This window comes from Callionymus lyra, chromosome 5 (genome assembly GCF_982586985.1).
Source record: "Callionymus lyra chromosome 5, fCalLyr1.hap1.1, whole genome shotgun sequence".
Taxonomy (NCBI): Eukaryota; Metazoa; Chordata; class Actinopteri; order Syngnathiformes; family Callionymidae; genus Callionymus; species Callionymus lyra.
In genome coordinates this window covers 13885940-13905145 of record NC_141822.1, presented here as the reverse complement: position 1 = coordinate 13905145, position 19206 = coordinate 13885940, and the positions used below count along the sequence as shown (strand labels likewise).

At 35.8% G+C, this 19206-nt stretch overlaps 1 protein-coding gene across 2 annotated transcripts in view; it reads right to left on the bottom strand.

Annotated features, from left to right (window-relative positions):
• The window catches only part of whrna (whirlin a), a 125177-nt gene that overhangs the window by 46378 nt on the left and 59593 nt on the right, over nucleotides 1–19206 (bottom strand). For both annotated transcript variants that reach the window (XM_087791043.1, XM_087791045.1), the window contains exon 3: nucleotides 11662–11787. In XM_087791043.1, coding sequence (XP_087647169.1) covers nucleotides 11662–11787 — 126 coding nt within the window. The remainder of the gene's footprint in view (nucleotides 1–11661; nucleotides 11788–19206) is intronic.

Here is a 19206-nt window from a genome sequence, read left to right as displayed (position 1 = left end):
AACATCGAAAACCAGAGAGTATTCACCAGTTTTTTTGGAGTTTAGAGGCCAGAAGCTAACTTTAGTCTGAGAGCTCACTCATTTTAGACAATTGTCCATGACCCGAGGAGTCGAGGAAAACAACACCAGTCAGCAACAGAATCATCTGAAATGGTGTGACAGACAACTCAGCGGCTCTAATAGTGAGCTACTACAAAAACAGTGTTTACGTTCTCCTTAAATCACCGAACTAAAGAGTCAACTCATGTTTTGCTGCTCAAGTAAATGTAAATGGATCATGTTTAACTTCATAACGGTGCATATTAAAATGTTAAAAATGTCCCATGAATATTTTACTCACATTCTTTAAAAAAAACATTGGTTTACTGTTTATTTGTATTAGTGTTTGTTGCTGTCGTGACACATGTATGTCTACCTGGCGGCGCCTCATACCCGCTCTCAGTTCTGATGACTTGAATAGAAATAATGGCTTCACCCCTCCTTCAGGCAGCTGTAGTCACACCCGCTTTGTTTATACAACGAGTCGCTTGGGGGTGGAGATATATATATATGTCTATTATTTTCACAAGAGGATCAAAGTCTGTATTATATGTGCCGTGAAAAACACACAGATATGAATAATTGTTATTCACGAAGAGAAATAAAGTGTTTCTACTGAAATGTACAAAGTGTGAAGTTAGTCTTAAGAAGCATTTTGTGGCGTTATTATATTGAACCTGACATTTTTGTCCTTTCTCAACTCGTTCTTCTCCGTGCCTTCATTATCCTTGTATTTTCCAGCCGATGAGCTCGATCTTCACTCGCTCTTTATGATCAGGATGCCTCGCCTCACTGCAGCCGCACTGATCAATGCTGCAGTTCAAAAAACAAACGATCTGAACCGAGTCACATCTATACAGTCCTGCAGCGGACGAACAGGAACTTTTCACTTTTATGTCTAGAAAACTTCTGAAGCGCTTTTAAATGTACATTTTTAGTTTCTATGATTGAATTGAAAATGTTAAACGACTGTCATTTATGTATCAGAATCCATTTATCCACAGTATTGTAAAAAACACACAAGGATTTGTTCTGATGTTTTGGTTACAGCATAAAATAGAACCCATTTTACTAAAAATATGTTAATAAAATGAGATGAATACAGTAAAATAAGATTAAACAAAGTAAAAGAAAGTGACTTGCAGACTGAAGATGGCATAAACAAATAAAAACAGGTAATTAAATGAAAAAATAAAGATAACACTTCTTAATTGATTATTTAATTATTGTATGTTTTTCATATAGCCGGGGTGTCCCAAACTTTTTCTTTTTGAATTGGGCCATATTATAAATATAGTGAGGACAAGGGGCCCAATCTGTAGAGTTTTCCGATTTAGGATTTCAAAATAAAAGCTCCTCTAACCCCGACTTTACAGACGAGAAAAAACATTTTGAGTGTTTTTTTTCCACGAAGCAGCTCCAAATTGTGGTACTTTTCTTTGATCCTTTGAGCATATGTGACATTAAAAAGCATATATTTTTATTTTTAAAAAGTTATTTATTTTACATTCTCTGGTTGAATAATAAAGTTTATACAACAGACAATATGCTAAAGGAAAACACATGCCCCCTTCTACAGACAGACCATAATAAGTGATTGTTTTAGAAATATGTCTGACATATTGTAGCTGATAAACGTTCCCAAAGTTGTAAATATGCATAAAGAAATGTGGTCTAGATGAGCCGGTGCAAGGATAAAAGTTTGCTTGTTGAAAAGGTTTCATCCAAAAATGTGCAAACATGTTGGGCATCATTGAGAATATTTCACCAACTCTTGTCGCCTAGCAACTGGCAGATGGCGATTGTGACGTCGGTGGCAAATGGCAGACATAATGAGGATGCTCTTTGTCGCAATTTCCTGGAAGTTCATCCTGTGCTTACTCACATTTAGCCTGCATCATTATCCCTTACTGGGCTAAAAGTCCTTAGATATTCCAAGTCACCGGCAGGTTCCTGATGAACTGAACTCCAACGAAAATAAAAAGACAAAAATAACTTTCTAAAGGTCAGTTTAGGGACTTTTTTTTTACATTAATTATCTCAGTGGTTTGGGTTTGTTTTTGGTATTTTTGTGAACATCTAACTTCTTAGAAATAGTTTAAGTGACGCAATCACTATTTTCTCTTATTAACTCAGCAAAAAAAAGTTATTAAAAATAGACACCATTTTTTTTTCATGTTATTTTATATTTTTGGTTGCAAAATATTCATGCTGTTCGTTCATTTTTCTGTTGCAATTACACCTACAGTTGCTAGATGGCAGCAGTCATTACGTCCTCAGCAACTAAATAAACATTGAAATGTCGGCGATGACTGAGAATGAGAGGATACAGTCGCTTCAGCAGCTTTTTAAAATGATGTTTGGACATATTTTGGTTTCAAAACAAATGAAAGCAGTTACGACTTCGAAAAATGTCATGTGGTCTGTTAATTCAGCAACGACAGAGTCAAGTACTCAACAATACTACAAAAATATCCTTGTCTCTACTGTGTCACAATACATCGCAATGTATCAAATCGTTGTCCCTGTATCGTGATACTTATCGTATCGCCAGATTCTTTCCAACACGCAGGCATTTTCCAACAAAAATGCAGCAAGGAAATATCAATAAACACATCATTTTTTAAAATCAAATCCACAGTTACTTAAAGACAAATAAATATTTTTTTATTTAACATCGTAGTATCTGACAGAATGTACAAGATAAGACGAGACAAAGGTTAAGATGGAAGACGCAGACTTTAAGAAGGTAACTTATGTACTTCTGTAGAGTGTACTTGTACTATATGTAATTGTTGTTGATATATTTGTCATTATCTAATTATTATTATTATTGCATGTTTTCTTTTCTTTATTTACTTTTAATTAATTTCAATATTTTTACTCTTCATTGGTGAATGTATGTTTACCGTTTTTTGTGAACTGCTGTGACTACTTTAATTTCCCCAATGTGGGAGGAATATACATAAGTCTTATCTCTTCTTAATTGCTGTGGGTTATAGAGGGTAACATGATAATAAACTTGCAGACATTACAGATGGATAGAGTGGAAAATGGAAAACTAAATCAAGCGTATAGTGCTTAAGTGGCTTCAATGGATTGTCAATCAAGACTAGGAAGAAGAGCAGAATCAACGCAATAGTCCTGAGAGGAAGAGAGCAACTGTTTAATGAAGTGATTTGAAAAGGTCATCGTCAAACAGATGTAAGTGAGATGTGCTCAGTGCAAATCAGGTCTGACGTCTGACATAACCTCAAAAAGCAAACCCACTAATGCGGCTGCTGCCACCAGAACACATGGGAGCGCCTCCATTAAGAATTACTTGCTGCTCAGTACTGCAGTTTATCGCTGGAATAGAGATTGTGACGGATAAACACGTCCACCTTAGCAAGTGCACTTTAAGATAAAAGAACGAAGAGAGGACAATGGGAAACAAAATGACTATCTATGATCTTGAATGCGGCAGGAGAATGAGCTGAAACTATTTTACGAATCATGATAAATAAACACCACAATATAGAAGACAATTTTAGATAAGACGGTAAAAGACCACTGAACTTCTGAACTGTTTTTTTCATAATGTTTGTGACTAACAAGATATGGTTTGCAAAGTTTATCCATAGAGCAACATCCCATTTTCAGAATTGAAGCCAATGCTGAAGTGCAAAAATATGCAGTTTCTCGAGTGTCCAGTAGAACTACTGGGACACACTCACAGACTTTTATGATATTAAAAATATATTTATAATTCACTTTTGAAACACACTGTACAGGGAGGAATGTATTTCCATTATATCTGTTTTTAATACATTTCCATTTATCAGTTGCTGAGATTAATTGTTCTATAGTTATTTTATACAAGTTGACACTTAATACTTTCATTATTATGCAATATTACATGTGCCATAATGACTTTAGAATCTTGTTCTCTTGTTTTAAAAGTAGCGTTATCATGGCAAATGTGAGATAGTTGTCAAAAAGTTTTTGTAGAACTCGACCTGGAACCCACCTGGAGCTGGAGATTTATTGATGAGTATCTTATCAAGAGGAAAGAACATTTCCTGCGGGGATATAGGTCTTTCTAAACTATTGACTTGTTCTCCAGAGAGATTTGAATCCGTCAAGTAACTTTATGATGTTATCTGTGTTCGAGTTTAGATTTCCACTAGATAACCATTTATAAAACTCATTTAATACATCATTTACATCCTCCAGTGTAAGAAAAGATTTCCTGCTACTGTCCTTAATAACGTACTCCATAGATTTTTGATTTTTCTTTTATCATTTGATTTGTTTTGCCTACGATTTGCTACCGTCTTTGTATTTGGAATTAAGTTTTTTTTATTCAATATATAATTTCATTACAGTCGTGAACCTCGTCCTAATTGACACGTGAGAGTTGAAGGTGTGACTTAATGTGCAAGTGTTGTCAACCAATCATAATTAAGCTTGTCCAAACTATACCTATGTAAACCAAAATATCTCATTTCAGAAACAGATTAGTAAACACTCATATCTTATACAGTCTATGACTCAAAACTCGTCCATCTGTCTAGAAAAAAAGACAATAGCAATTTCTTAGATTTAAGGGAAAAAAGACAGTTTGTTCTCTTTGCTACTGCAAAAGCTTTCATCCACAATAATCGGTTCAAATTCCCGCTCTAGCATCAACGAAGGCTCTCTGGTGATGAGTTCCATGACCGAGGCTCTTAAAGGTGCCACATTAAACATGAGTCGGCCATTTAACGGGCATCCTTTCTAAACTAACGGCAGCGATTCTCTCTCAGAAGAACATCATCTCAGACCAGAGCGGCTGCTCTCTGCTCCACGGATGACGAGGCCAGTTAAAGAGCAGATCAAGTTAATCATCATCATGTCTCTGAGCTTAAGTTCCCTTGAGCAAGACGAAAATACAAGACGCGTTCAATGAACTACTGGATCCGTTGTATTGATTTCTTCAACATCAGGAAGAATAAAATGTAACTGTCCTGCCAACATGTTTCTGCGAGCACTGAACTAAAAACCGGATCCGGATCTGTCTGGACCGGAGTTGACGGCGAGGGAGGAGGTGCGAAGGAGGAAAGATCGCCAACGCGTGTGATTGATTGCCGAGTGAGACGAAGGTGACGAGACGAGCTGGTGAAGGTGATCAGGACGGCAAAAACATTGAAAGGAGAATCGAAAAAAAAATGACTTTGAAAGCTGAAATGCATTTCATGAAAGAAGCCGGATCTGAACCACGCCCGTCGTAGACCAGATCAAAGGACCAACTGATCGTTTCCTGATCAACTGTCACCCAAAGCCTGATGCCCATTTAAACCAGTAGAATATTCATTTTTATTGACAGAAATAAAGCTCATGATCAATTGAAAGGGCAATGCAGGTAATAAAGCAATTCAATCATTTCCATTTGCTTGCTTTGAGCTTTTTTTTGTAACTTTTTTAAGATCCAAAAAGAAAAAGAAGTGTCAATCATTTATCCCTTGAAAAGTGAAACTCTGCAATCTAGTATTAAGTATTTTGTTTAAGTGGTGTTTGTGACCACATGACGGTAAGAAGGTTGCAGGTTCATTTCCAGCTCAAGGAAACCTGCGTCCTTTCTCTTTGGTATTTGTTGGATCGCTTCTTGCTTTTCCATTGGTTTAATCCAGACACTCTGGTTTCCTCTCAAACTCTAAAAACACATATATAAGGTTGATTAACTAATTCAAGTCATTGGTCCCCGAACCATCGGACCGGGTCCTGGTACCAGATCCGCTCAATGACTTATTATATATTTGACCACACAGAGAGAAATAATAATGTTTTTAATTTCTGATTTATTGATTATTACTGTCTAAAAAGGCGTTTCATTCCTAATAGTTAAACTAGCATGTGACTCTTGACACATAAAGATGCTAGTTTTGTTGGAGTGAACCAAAAAAAAGTATCTAAACTAGCGATACTTTGTAAAACATAAACTTAATATGGTCATGTCATCGCAAGGGAAACCAGTCCAGAGCTCCTGCCGAGTGAGCTTTTGTAAAAAAAAGTGTGGACATTTAAGAAGTTAACAAAAAAGGTTGTGATCAAATAAACTATTTATAACATTAATCATTCATGAACCGTTTAATCACATTTGAAACATGTAACTTTTTTTTACAAGTTCCAGAAATATTAATTGAATCCATGGTAACAATCAAACAATGTGAAACCAGTTGATCTCTTAAACATTGAAGCACCAAGTCGACCAGCAGCCGGTCCATGATGAAGTGCAGAAAGACACTTTACTTTGTATTTTTGGCACTTTATCTCACTTCACTGTGTCCTGCCAGGAACCAGCCGACAACTCTAATCTTCTTTCTTGCAGAGAAAAGACGGACATGCTTCTTGGACGAAATAGATGTCTTCAATGATCTTCAAAGTTGTCCAAGATTATTTATGACTCATTGTAACTCATTCCTGATACAAGAATGAAAAAAGTGATTTAATAATGCCAATAAAAGAAAAATATGAGTCAGTGGACAATGGAGAACTTTCTGAAACATTTCCATGGACGTCTCTCGGTGTCTTTTGTGTGAGAGCTTTTCAATTTTTTTGAGTGGATCAAAATATAAGATGGATTTATTTTGAGAACAAGAGAGTAGAAAGTCAACCTCGGAAGTATGAAGGAAAAATACCCTTTGAAACCCACAAAGAAAAGCATGGACGTCAATCAGTCTCTAAAGTGTCAACTTAAAAGCATAAGTGGGTCTTTTTAAGAAGCCAAATTTAAGGGAAATTCTAGTTGAGATTGGCTATTGAGTCAGTGATTGGTTCACAACTAAATTAATATTTCATAGCTGTAGAAAAATTGGTTAAGATCATAACAAAAAATGAATCACAACATAATCCTTTATTACATTATCCGCATTAAAGACGAAAATTGGGGAAGATTAAGTTGATAATCCGATCACAAATCTCTACGCTTACACAAAGATCCAAGATAATGAATCTTCTGTGACATAATTAAGTGAGAGATTCATCAGTTAAACTGAGGAGATTTTTATTTAAATGACACATTTAAGTCCAACGTCAACACACACAAAATACATACACAGAACTATATGGAGCAATTTCCTCATCTCCATATTTTGATGCTCGGGATCAATGATCAACTAAACTGACGTTGTTTGGTCACATGCCACAACTGACCAATAAGAGCAATGTGTACACTTAAACACTTTTCAATTCATCATCAGTTTACTTTAATATAATTTAATATTAAGTAAACTGGGATTTGTCTTGGTAACTGGTGGCTGTACATTCAAGACACCTGTTGCTCATTTTAAAGAGGATTTAGTCTTTTTTATAACTTCAATAATGGCTTAATATTGGCCGCTGTCACCGAGTTTGTGCTTCCCTCATGATAGTCAGGATGTTTATTCCCAAATCCCTGCTAGTATTGTGGCCCAGAAGCGTAAAAGAGAATTTACAAACGTTTAAACAAAATGACAATTCCCTTAGAGTTTGTTATTATTATTTTTTTTTTTTTAATTTGTTTCAGGAAATTGTAATTTTTGTTTCTGAGTTGGTAAAATAGTTTTAATAAATTGTACTTTGGTGAATGGGTTTATGAGTTTGTAAATTGGTTGCATGAAATAGGAAATTAGTTTCAGGAAATTGTAGTTTTGTGATTTTGTTTCAGAGTTTGTAAATTGGTTCAAGGAAATTGTAAAATGTTTTTAGAAAATTGTGAATTAGCTTCAGGAAATTGTATATTAGTTTCAGGAAATTTAAGTTTTGTAATTTTGTTTCAGACTTTAGTAAAATGGTTTTAGGAAATTGTAAATTAGCTTCAGGAAATTGGAAATTAGTTTCAGAATATTTTAGTTTGTAATTTTGTTTCAGAGTTTGTAAATCGGTTGCAGGAAATTGTAAATTAGTTTCAGGAAATTGTGAATTAGTTTCAGCAAATTTTAGTTTGCAATTTTTTCATAGTTTGTGAATTTGTAATGCACTTAAACATTGCATATTTTCACACACTATCGTGGGGAAGGTAAGTAAGTCATTTATATTTATACCGTACATGTATCTACCATGACCTTCCACATCTTTTCATTATAGTCTTACACAGACATGAGTTCATTTCAAATAAACATTGTCTATTCCTAGAAACACTGAAGATCAAACAAAATATAAATATGGATTAAGCCATTTGTTTGAATTTGTGATCAATGTCATATCTGATATAAAAAGATCAAATGCTCCCTCCAGGAGGCATTTATTAGTTTTCCTGGCTGCACTTTCACTGATGGAGCACTACTGAGACTTTGCTTCTGATGCCAGCAGATGCTATTTAACCGTTCAGTTCTGACTGATGTGAGAGAGAGATCTGCACGAGTTGCATCACATTGCAAACATGCTTATTCTGATTTGAAAATATATATATATTACACAAGTTTACTGATTATACATGTTTTCATTTTAGACCAGAAATTGATTTATACCCAAGAGATGAAAGAGGCAGTTTTAGCAGCAGCTCATTTACAAGTGCAGATAAAAATGTTCCTGCTGTAACTGATAGTTGGTCTTTAAGGAAATCATTGATTAAATGGTTGATATATGAGATACAAGTTTGGCACAAACATGCTGATTAATTAAGTGTTAAATCGATGATCAACGGAGTAAAAGATCTAATAAGTCTCTTAATTGCTGTGTCTGTTAAGTTATTAACCCAAAAGTCCACTGATGTGGATAAAAAGGCAGGAAATAAGTGAATACATTTTCAAGGGTAGAAAACCTCAACAATGTACTCGCTGAGAACATTCCCAAAGAGCTAAGCTCCACAGCTCTGATTTACATTTACATCTTGCATTTCACGTCGGAGATCAATCCTTTTGTACAATTGGGAGACGATCCAACGTACAGTCTGGACACCATCATACCTCAGTACAGACACATTCCATCAATACTTATGTAGTGACGTTCAATACTGATGGACTGATGAAGCTTCATGAAGCGTTGTCCTTATTGTCAGTGGCCAAAAGGGGGCGATCTTGGCTCTATAAGAAAGGGGTCTTTCACTAAACATTTGCTAGTGAAGAGTGCCATCTAGTGGGCTATGTATATACTTCACAGAGCTTCATAAAGCCCCATTACTACCCTTGGGTTTTTCTTATGGCTCACATGGGTTCAAATTAAAATGACCAAATATGTACATTAAGCGCTCAGAAACTAGATGTCATCAAAGGTCACTTCCCAGAATGCACTGCACCAGATCAAGCCTTTGACAACGGTCATATGATCCAGAGATTTGAATGAAACACGTATATGTGATTAAACTGTTTTAGGGGTCGACCATACTCCAGATTATGTCGCCAGTACAATCCCAAGCAAATACTTCCTGATCTTTTTATCCGAACTCTGTCGGCAGAATCATGACCAAACGTTGCTTCACATGGACGATCAGCCTCCACTGATCATGTCCACACACACATGACTTTAACAGACCAGAAATAGATCAAAAGTCAAATACACGAGTGGATTGTGTAAGAATGAATAAGATGAACATACACACTTGTGCGCACTTATACACACTAACATTCATTAATTTATCCGCATTGCTTAAACATTCAAAAAGAATATTTTCATCAGCAGAAAAGTTTCAAATGGACGGAGATTTCATCATGATTAGCATCCATTTTATCAGACGAGGCAGTTTCTTGAGTGTTTTACCCTCAGTTAATGGATTCCAATGATCACTTTGTGCGACGAGGATGTGGGGAATCTCATCACGGATTCTTTCTGATTCTGGTTGCAAAGATTTAAATGAAATGACTCTGTTAAATCTATATAGTTCTAAAGAGTTTCTTTTTTATTTTTCCAAAGTAAAACACAGAGATTCATCTCCTGACACTGACTTTCAGAGCTTAATTATTTACAACAGAAACTCTGAGGAATGAGGACAAATGGTTATTTACAAATGAGGCTCATGTCGAGTTGTGGTTTGTTTAACACTTTTGCTTTTTAAAATATTATCAAGTATCAGTTTGTCAGTGACTGGTGGATCTGTAGCTTAAAAATTGTGGAGCCGTTGGTTCAAATCCTCCCTGTTTTTGATAAAGATTGTCGTCATACTTTGTTATTAAACATGTATTTGTATTTCGTGTCATTGACGGAGACCCTTGCTGGGCCCCTCATTCATATATGCTACAAATGGAGGGCCACGGAATGTCATCTCACGGGGTGTCAATGGCACACAGACCGTGATTTATACAGAGTTTCGGAGGGTTCGGAGGTCGCAGGACTATCAATAATCAACAGAAGCTTTTTAAATGACTTGTTTTTCACGTTCTAAAAAATGTCCTTGAGGCTTAAACTTGTCTTTTACGTTCAAAGAAGACGATAAGTTAAGAGAATTGTTCTTGAAACTGCTCCAGTGAGGCATGTGAGGGAAGATAATGCTAATTTCCATGAAGCAGAAAATGTGTTTGTACATTTAAATCTACACAACTGGGGAAATGAACTCCATGACGTTGGTAAACAATGAGATTATTTTTTGAACTCAGATCAGTAAAAAAAAATGTCAAAACACTTCCAGGCTTTTTATCTTTTCGCAGTCAAGTCAAATGATCTCCGACAGCGTTCAGACAAACATCATTTGAGTGAGTCAGAGACAGACCTGGTGCAAGTTGAATTATTCATTAGCTGAGATTATCTTTACTCATGTCATAATTATTACAATAAAACATTGAGTTAATTAAAGGAAAAACATTTTTAGTTATTTATGAGGACAAGTGGAGTTTGGGTTTTGTTGTCAGCAGAGTCAAATCATTGTTATTTAGCAGGTAATTATCATTTCATAAATGCAACACACAGATGAATAACAATGAGCTCTGATTGGATAAATAACAGTATTGGGCATATTTCAGGTTAGTTAGAGGACTATTGGCAAGTTTAGATAATCACCAGGTTAGATGAGAATCTCTAGAAATATACAACTCATAGGAATACAATAGAAATGGGACATAAAAATAATGATAAGTAAATAAAGCTTAAGGGTTTCTCAGAAGACTTTTTTTTTTTCCTAAAAAAGGGAAGTCGTGAGTTGTTTAAATATTTTAAATGTCACCAGATTTTGACAACTTAATGCAAAAAAAACAACCAAGAGGAGGTTTGTGGGAAATGTCAGACTAAAGGTAGCTCTGCCTGAAAATACCAAAGTTAGAATAGATTCAAAAAGTTGCAGCAATTAACAAATACATCTATATTTCAATATAGTTGTTTACTCTTTAAGTTCAAGAAGAAACTGTAATGAACTTGTATTACGATCAGGAAAGTAAGTACTTAAGTAAGTCATTTGTATTCATATAACGCTTTTCTAAACCAAGGTCACAAAGCTGACATTTGTTTATTTCACAATTGTATAGATTAAAATACCTTCATCTATGATCTAGATCTTAACTTAAACTGATTACAACGTGTAATAATGGAATGTCTTAAACAATTCTATATACATTGTATTCACGTCTGAAAAGGACAAAACCAGTAGGTAAAAAAAACAAAAAAAACTTCCTCAGGGGAAAAAAACTGGTCATGACTAATAAAAAAGACTTGTGATAGTGGAACGTCAGCAGGAAGAACTTGATAAATGGAGGATACCTTCAGTCCACCGCACTCCGCTGCTGAACCCTGGTCCACTCCCGTGATGTAAATCCCCAGAGCGTACTCTGCTCCGCCTCGAATCATCAGACCCAGAGAGCGTCCGTCATCCAGCACCAAGTTGACCTATAAGAACAGAGACATGGAAGACCAGTGTGAGAGTTCAGCGCCTGGACTGGTGTGAAAGACAATAAATAAATCTATGGTTGCTACAAACGGCTTCGAACATGAAGTAGATTCATGTTTATGTTGATATTGTGACTTTTAAAGTATTAATATATGATATTTATGATCAAATTGTATTGTTAAAGGATGAAAAACACATAATAATTGGATAATTAAGATAAATTGAGCCTCAAAGACTGAAAAGAGACGATCAAAATCATATTTTCGAGAAGGTAAATATACATTTATTTACTGCGACTGCTTGAGAATGTTGGCCCCAGGGTCCCGTATTATATATAGAACTGAACATCCTGCCAAAGTTTTCTCTGTCAGAGATCCGTGCACCAACCCTCCTACCTAGAAGAAGATCTCCAGAGGGATCCTGTCTCTGTCAGAAGGAGACACTGCACATTTTTGACTAGTGTTAACTCTGACCTTTTCTCTTCCGAGGCCAACTTCCCACATATGATCAGTACTTTCTCTGCTTCCATGTCAAGCAAGCCTAGTATATAACGATTTAAAAACATATATAAATGAACTTTACTACTGTTGCTCTTAACCTGCCTTTTTATGGTTGAGCTCTGTTTTGAATGTTTGACCTTTCAAACAGAAGGTCATCGTGAATCCAAACATTGTTAAAATTAACTTGTGGTCGTCACGACTGCATAGATTATTCAAAACATGCCTCTGACGGTCTCTTCAGCTAGTAGTACTGGTTAGCGATAGGTTGGTTATAATCACTCAAAGGCTTCAGTGGCTGTGATCCATTCATCTTGTTTTAAAAAACAACACAGACCGCTTGTGTCAAACATATAGTTTTTATATGATTGCTTAAGCAATATGTTTCAAACTCTGGCCAAATATTGCCTGCAGTTGTATTATACAAGTCCCAGGAGACAATACCAAATGATTACTAGATCTGGCCCGCAGGTGTTATACAGCACAGGAACCGATAACTCCTCGCACAAAAATGTAGAAAGTTAAAATGTTGCCATGTGTAAAACAGAACTGATGCAAAACCTTCCTTGAGCTCGGCTCAAATGGGATTAATTGGTTTCTTTTTCATCTGTGACACATCTGAGTGTCGCTTTGTATATGATCGTTCAGACAGGAAACAAGTTATAAAAGTAAAGTGAATCTGGTTAGTTAACTCAATATAACTTTGAACATTTTATTTGCTCTTAAGCTTTGGAACAATCTTCCTCTCTCTTTGCGCTTGATGGATCTACTGACTCCTTTAAGAAACATCTTAAGACGTTTCTATTTGTTCAGGCTTTTCCCTGATTTTCTGGAACTCCTGTTGTGTTATCAGTTTTATCTTGATCTTTAAAGTATATACTTTTTTGAGTATTGTTTTGATTGTTAAAGCGCTTTGTGACCCTGGTCTGGAAAAGCGCTATATAAATAAATATTACTTACTTGCTTACTTTTATTCATCAATTAATGCGCCAAATTACAGGTGGAATCATAAACATGTTAGGTGTTAGGCTAACATTAGCTTCAGCAGTAAACAAAAGAAACAAACGTGGTTCATAAAGAATACATGTTCACAAAGACTTAAATATCAACAAAATCAATAAGAAATCTTGAGTAAATATAATTGTATTACACTTGTAATGTAAATGTAATAATACAAATGTTATTGTATTTAAACTGCTTTCACTCTTCATTATTCTTTCACAGAAACAACCGATTGATCTTTTACAAAGTTACAAACACAAGAGAAGGAACAATATTTGAAAAATCTTTTCTTTTTTTTTGTTATCAAATCGTGCTTTGCTTTGAATGCTTTTTTTCAAATATGTTACATAAGAAAGTCAACTTAAAAAAAAACAGTGAGATTAGTCAAAAAATAATAATGATTGTCAAAACAAGTCTTAGTCCTTTAATCTGGTTATTTACAAAAATAAAGCTATTCTGCATGAACACAGAGTAGACCAGTGTGTATCAAATTACTATTAGGATAAAAGTTTTCTTTATACCCTTTTTTTTGCAAGTTCGAGGCGCAGGAAGTGAACCAGCAACCTTCATCAATGCATTTCCTTGTTTAATGTTTCAATTTTTTTTTATTATTTTTACAAAATCAGTTGGAATAACTTTGTTTTAAGTCAACTTACTTTGGTAAAAATTATGGTTGGTAAAGATATCATTGTATTTTATTTTATTTTTAAAGCGCAAGGACGATGTTATTGTATGTTAATATTTTCATCCTTTTCTTGGCTCAGGACCAGAGGAGAGAAATCTTTTCAGGCTGTTGCTCCTAAACTTTGGAACGATCTTCCTCTCCCTCTGTGTTTGATGATCTACTGACTCCTTCAAGAAACATCTTAAGACGTTTCTATTTGTTCAGGCTTTTTCTTGAATTTCTGGAACTCCTGTGTTGTTCTCAGTATTATCTTGATCTTTAAAGTATATACTTTTTTGAGTATTGTTTTGATTGTTTAAGCGCTTTGTGACCCTGGTCTCGAAAAGCGCTATATAAATAAATATTACTTACTTACTTTGATCCATGTTCTTATATTTGCACTTTGTTCTCTTTTTTTATGAAACTTTCGTCTGCTGTGTACTGGAATCCATCCATCCATCTATCTACATTTTTTTTTTCAGGGTCGACTTTAAACCACCATTTTATACGTATCTGACTTATTGATGAAATTTACGCAATTGCATCAAAGCAAATGTATCTCCTCTTGGATGAACCAGCAACATTTCTCTCCGTCATCCGTGGATCAGCGATATGCACCGGTGACAACACGACCTCTTGTAATACCGACGGACTCGACGTGAGCCGACAACCTTCTCCGAGAGGTGAATCTCCGTGTGCCGAGCACAAAAACCCTTTTAATTATCGGAGCCATTCCTCACTAGTTGGCATCGGCAGCAACTCATCAGTCTGCCCGGTAATCCCTGGCAGCAGCTGCAGTCCTGAAGTTAATACAACATCCTCCTCCTTTGATCTCTGTTTGTCTCACAATGAATTTAAAGTCTTTGTGGGGATTTGAGATTTGATTACGGTCGTCTCCGCTTCAGTAAATACCAAATATTCAACACTCTAATGAGTCGCACTGATATGAGCCGTGTGCAGATTCATTTCTCAGCGGGAACCTATTTTTTTTTTTTACAACCTGGTAGAGGTTATATCTCCCGCATAGAGAAAAAGACTTCAATATTCATTTTTCTCACTAGTGCATGTGAATGCGTCTCCGACTGGTCTGCAGAGCACAGGAGTGGAATTCTCTGGAGAGAAAAGCCAGCAGGACTTCTCTCCCCCGCAGTCAGACGAACACTGTGACCAGAACACTGAGGACCATCACGGGGGCCAACAAACCCACACCGTGGTGTGAAGGTTCTGCAGGAGCCTGTGCAAGAAACCGCAACAGTTTCACTCCAACGTGAAATCAGACTGTTGAGCGCTTGGATTCCCCCGTGGACTCCTTTACAATTCTTACATCAACATCATGTGGAATGTCATCAATGGAATTCTGTTGCACCATTTACTTCCATTTTATAGTAACTTCTCTCAACCAATGATAGAATGAGATCATTGAAATATTGATGACTGGAAAAGTTGTCCCTTTTACCAAATGAAAAATCTCAGGATATAAAAGATAATACAAAAAAGAAATCAGGGTAATAACTAAATCGGCTATAAAAAAAAGCAAATGGTTGGAATTAACTGCTTGGCAGAGGTCTGCACTCGCTTAAGTGCTTTTATCCAATTTATTGTTACTGAGCAGACAAAATAAAACATCATTTTGAAGTTTTCACTACTGCTAATAGTAATATTACAATAATAAATGATACAACTACCATAATAATAAAATATGGAAAATTTGGCAGCTACAAGTTCGAGTTCTTGGTGCAAACAATGTGTCCTTCAATAAATAATGACAGCAATTTTAAGAAAAAAAAAAGATTCCTTCTGCATTGAACGCTATTCTAGACTCTTTAATTCTTTAATCTTAAGAAAAAACACAGAAACACACTTACAATACATACAGAATATTTGGTTTTTGAGTAAGTAAAGAACAAGAAAGTATTTCCAAAAATTCAACTCTTAGTTTGACGAACCTAATGAATTATCTTCACGATACAATTTTGTTTAAGCTAACAACGATGCTAGGAATGTAGTTTTTAATACGAGTGTTGGAAAATATATCAATACAGAAATGCATTGCGATGTTTTTTACACTGCATCTGCAAACTGCATCAATATTTGATATCGATTTTCTTAAAAATAAAATAGAATTATTATCTTTTGGCTTTAAATCATATTTTAACTTGTAACCATTGTTCTTTAACGGTCTATAGTTCATAGTGGTTATAAGTGTGTATGAAAAAAATTGCAATAAAACAACCGGCTGCTAGAGAGCAGCAGTTATTATGTCCCGCTCAGCTAATGGAACAAAAAAAACTATGCGAGATCCTGGGGACGAGAGGATACAGTAGACTCAAGCAGCTTTTAAAGCTGATGTTTGGTGGTGTTTTGGTTTCAAAACAAATAAAAGTTACGACTTTGTCAAGAGTCATGTGGTCTGTAATTTATGCAACAGCAAAGTAAAGTATTCAAACAATACTACAAAAACATCCTTAAATATACCCTTATAACATTTTCCAACAGTATAGCAATAAATTGTAATATGTCGAAATACATCGTATCATTATCCCTGTATTTTGATTTGTATAATATCACCAGATTCTTCCTCTAGTTTTTACATTTACATTTTTTATCTAGTGGGCATAGTTTACGATATCTATACGATATAAATCAATTATTTAACAAAGATTCGATTTTATAGCAAATTAAGTTTAAAAACTGAAGGAAGTAAAGTTTAGTAAATTTCTGTGCAAGTGTTTTAGGTTTAGCTGCTGTACTAACCGCGCTAACTTGGACAATCGTATCAGTGTCACACACAAGTGTTCTTCATTTTGCCTCCCGTCTGTCAGCTGATAGTTCGCAGCTTTGCTTTTTGTCCGCGGACGCATCAGGTAAATCGACCTAAACCGTGTTAAAACAAGACACTGTCAGTGTAAAAGTCAGTCGGCGTTAAACTGATCGATTTCCCATCACCCTCGAGTTTAAACTGTATGCCGAACATTCTGTGCGTTACCGTGAGTAGCGATGACAAAAACACATTAGAGCAGCGTCCATCCAGACTTTCATTAGCCATTATCCGCTACCTATCCAATTATCTGACGTCTGAGCTCATCATCCTCTTAAAGGTCCAACACGGAACCTGCTTCTGCAAAGTTCACACACATGATCTGGTTCGTTGAAGCTCCGACAATAGTCCAGTTGACATTTGACAGCTTTGAATAATTAATAATACTTTGATTCTGACATAGACCAAGTCATGTGAGCAGCTGCTAAAATTAACAATGGCAAAGACGTCTGCTTATCATGCTGAAGTATTGTGTTTGCGGCAGGTTCCGGTCCAAATAGGGAAGGAGGCATGAGAAACATTCTGCTTTGATCGTATCTGTGTTCCTTTGATGTCCATTTTGTTGCAAAATGAATGGAACAGCAACATGACAGATGGAGTGAAAAGGCAGTGAAGATACTGATAGAAACCCTGAAGGGTTTTATTTTTTCTTCTGCTGTGTTTTGGAAGATTGTGGCACCAGAATAGTTTTGAATACAGAAGGAAAATCTCACCCAGTCGTAGAATAGAGAAAGAGTTTAAGAACGTGTGTGAGTAGCTATTGCATCTTTTTTTTAGCATCAATAAAAAAACAAAAATTCTAAAAGAAATATTCTAATGCTTTGAGTCAAATAAATCACTTTAAATAACATTTTGGTGATAAGTCTTAATTGAGAAAAGTGTAAGAATGGTGATCAAAACCAGGTCAAATAACAGTTTTTTGGGATCAATTGCCACAGAAACAAAGCACCTTAACAGGCCCAAAGAAAAGAAAGAAACTAATAACTTTTCCTCCAGAATGTAAGGGCCATGTAAGGCCAATGTGTTTTTTTTGTGTGACCAATTTACATGTTCGACCAATGTGGCGGTTCACAAGCCACATGCTTTGAAGAAACACGTTTTAGGCGACATCTATAGTATCAAAAGCTCAAGTTGTAAAATGTTAACATCGATGAAAAGCCATAGAAGAATCATTGCCAGATTTAACAGATCAATGAGCTGCTGGAGCAAAATACTTAAACACTCAAGGTCGCGGTCAAACAAAAAATCCACTAAAAAGTTAGCTTCATTAAAACATTGTATTATCAATAAGAAAGAATCAATCTATAGTATCTTAATTATCTCGGAGTTTGTCGTCCTTCACCAAACAATCCCATCATGTTTATTTAACATCAGTTTTACTTTTATTGGACGTCTTTATATCATTGTTGATATTGTTTATTTCTTACTTATCTCATCTTAAAGTAAACGAGTAAGTAAATAAGTAATTAGTGTGTTGATTTAAGTGTGTTGCGCCTCTATTATACTCATCTGTTTGTGTCTGTTTGTTCAAACTCTCTTTTCATTGAAATACTGCAATAACCACGCCCACTCTGGTGTGATTGGTCAACAGGTTTGTCACTGCATGTCATCAATTCCCGAAGTCTCCACCTCCAATGGACTTGTCGTATAAACAAAGCAGGATAGGATCACAGCTGTCTGGAGGAGGAATGAAGCTATTATTATGTCATAATGGACTCCGCTCTTGTAACCTTTTGTTCACTTAGATTTCAGACTGGGAAGAAAGTAATGAGTTCAAAACATGGTCATGATGAGGGACTTCCTGCATCTTGGAGAGAAAGACTTTAACATTTGAAACATGAGAGTGATTCAGGAGAGTTAGAGTTTGACATTAGTTGCCCTTCAAACATTGGCTGGACAAGATATCTACATAAACATGACTCTACTTCCATTCAAAGCCGACCATTAGGCGAGCCACATAAATTTGGTCCCTGAGTTTTGGGGAATCTTCCCTGATGTGTGCTGGAACGTCTAATGGACCCGAAGACAGCATATCCAAATATTTTTTTTTTATTTTACTTAATGCTTCCATATTAGATAAAGAGCTACAAGTATTCCTTTTTCAACGGCCGTGTTGACTTTAGGCTTCAGGCAGAGATTTTTTAGCATGAGGTGGAAACATACAACTGTCACGTGGGTGCAAGAAGCAAAGCGAGTGACGAACCATGTCTGGTGTGAACACGCCTTCAGGGTTCGGCCTGCACTCGTGTGAGAAAATGTCTTGGAAGTCATGGAATATCGATCAGATTCTTTCGTTGCATTCCAGCCTTCTCGGCATGTTGGGTCTGACTCTCAGAATATTTGCGGCAAATTCCACACGGAAAGCACATCGTTATTGAATACTTCATGCTGTACAACCTAGCTGAAATCAAGACTGAACCCTATAATTCCATTCATC